The sequence below is a fragment of the Plasmodium knowlesi genome (genome assembly GCF_000006355.2).
Source record: "Plasmodium knowlesi strain H genome assembly, contig: PKNH_00_33, whole genome shotgun sequence".
Classification (NCBI taxonomy): domain Eukaryota; phylum Apicomplexa; class Aconoidasida; order Haemosporida; family Plasmodiidae; genus Plasmodium; species Plasmodium knowlesi.
In genome coordinates this window covers 1-2,439 of record NW_024070069.1, presented here as the reverse complement: position 1 = coordinate 2,439, position 2,439 = coordinate 1, and the positions used below count along the sequence as shown (strand labels likewise).

The window sequence follows — 2,439 nt, the reverse complement described above, 5'->3', positions numbered from 1 at the left end:
ATACATATATACACATATATATACATATATATATACAAATATATATACATATACGTACATATACATAAATATACATATATATTCATATAGGTATATACATATATATATATGCATACATATATACATACATATACATATATGTATACATATATACATATATGTATAAGTATATATGTTATTTCTATGTCCAAAGCGATGCACAATACTTACCCATGATAGCGGCGGTTTGGAGTGCCCACCATTATGCTTATTTTTGTGGTATTGTTTTGCTGCACATTGGAGTTGAGTACAGAAAGAAGATTTCGTGTTAGTGATAGTGGATAAGGTATCCTTCACTTGGGGGATGGATTTGGATGGGTCGGTGGATTCGAGGAGTCTTTCCTCTCCCCCCCTAAAGTAGCTAAAGCTAACCCCGGAACCTTACTCCTAAACCCTGAAACCTAAGTCCTAAACCGTGGAACCTTATTCCCATACCCTTAAAACCTTACTCTTATACCCTTACAACTTTATTATAATACCCTTACAACCTTATTCTAACACCCTTACCACCTTATTCTAACACCCTTAACACCTTATTCCAATAACCCTACCACCTTATACTAACACCTTTACCACCTTATTCTAACACCCCCAACAACATTATTCCAACACCACAACAACATCATTCCAACACCACAACAACATCATTCCATCACCCCAACAACATCATTCCCACACCCCAACAACATCATTCCAACACCCCAACAACATTATTCGAACACCCCAACAACATCATTCCAACACCCCAACAACATCATTCCAACACCCCAAGCAACATCATTCCAACACCCCAAACAACATCATTCCAACACCCCAACAACATCATTCCGAACACCCCAACAACATCATTCCAACATCCTAACAACATAATTCCTGTACATGAATATCCTTACAATACCCCTAAAACCTTATTTTAGCACCCCTACAACATCATTCCGACACCCCAACAACCTTCATTCCAACACCCCGAACAACATCATTCCAACACCCCAAGCAACATCATTCCAACACCCCAAACAACATCATTCCAACACCCCAACAACATCATTCCAACACCCCAACAACATCATTCCAACACCCCAACAACATCATTCCCACACCCCAACAACATTATTCCAACAACCCAAACAACCTTATTCCAACACCCCAACAACCTTCATTTCTGAACGCGGAATCTGAATTTCCTTTCTCTATTCTGTTTTTATTGCACCTTTTTTTTTTCATCAAATTTTCATTATACATATATATATACGTATACATATATATATACATATATACATATATATACATATATATACATATATATATATACATATATACATATATATATACATAAATACATATATATACATATATATATATATATACATGTATATACTTATATGTATGTATATATGTATACATATATATACGTATATACGCAGTTGTCTATGCTTACCCATGATGGTGGTGTTCCTTTATTTTTTTTTGTAAAGTTCCATTTCCTTGCTGCGCATTGGAGTTGAGTACAGAAAGACTTACTCATGTCATTTATGGTGGATAATGTTTTCTTTACTTCGGAGATGGATTCGTTGTTGGATTCGTTGAGGAATTTGTTCATTTCGTCGTGGACTTTTTCCCTGTTGGTGTTGTCTTTGGAAGGGCAAGTTCCATTTGATGCTGTATTAATCAAAGTTTTGGAAACACTTAGTTCGCAATTCTTAAAGTCATCTTTATGTCTTGTGCATTCAAAACAAAGATTATTATTAGCACCATTACATGGATACCAATATTTATTAATTTTATTCCAAACATTAAACATTTTTTCTATTCTTGTCTCATCAATTGGGCATTTATCCTTCGACTTCTCTCTTATTTGATCAGCATAAAGGTTAAGAGCTATACAAGCAACTGCTCCATCGAGCAGTTGCTTGTCTTGATCATTAGACTTGGCAACACCATTACTACTACCTGTAATGCCTTTAATGTGTTGTAGTCCCGCCGCGATATGATTACATGCTTTTCTTTCAACACTTTGTGGATTTCCATCACCAAAAATGGTGCATACAGCAATATTGTTTCTTGTTCCATTCGTCCGAATTTCTGTGAACATCTTCGTCAGTGTTGTTTTGACGCCTTTATCCCCCCAAAAGTCACACTGTTAAAAAAAAAAAGAAGTTATATATATATATATATATATATATATATATATATATATGCATATGCATAAATGCATATGCATATATACATATACATGTATACATACACGTATATGTATACGTACATACATACGTACATATACATACATATGTATATACATATGTTTATATATGTATATGTATACATACATATGTGTCTATATGTATATACATGCACGTATACGTATGTATATATGTCTATATATGCATATGCATATACATA

At 34.0% G+C, this 2,439-nt stretch overlaps 1 protein-coding gene across 1 annotated transcript; it reads right to left on the bottom strand.

Moving 5' to 3' along the window:
- Positions 1 to 210: 210 nt before the first annotated feature.
- On the bottom strand, positions 211 to 2,131 carry PKNH_0003200 (SICAvar, type I (fragment); the record flags this gene model as incomplete). The annotated part of the gene is made up of 2 exons (XM_039113458.1): positions 211 to 269; positions 1,478 to 2,131. Coding segments are annotated over 2 exons (713 nt in total), but the record flags the coding sequence as incomplete, so codon positions are not given.
- Between the last annotated feature and the right edge of the window lie 308 nt (positions 2,132 to 2,439).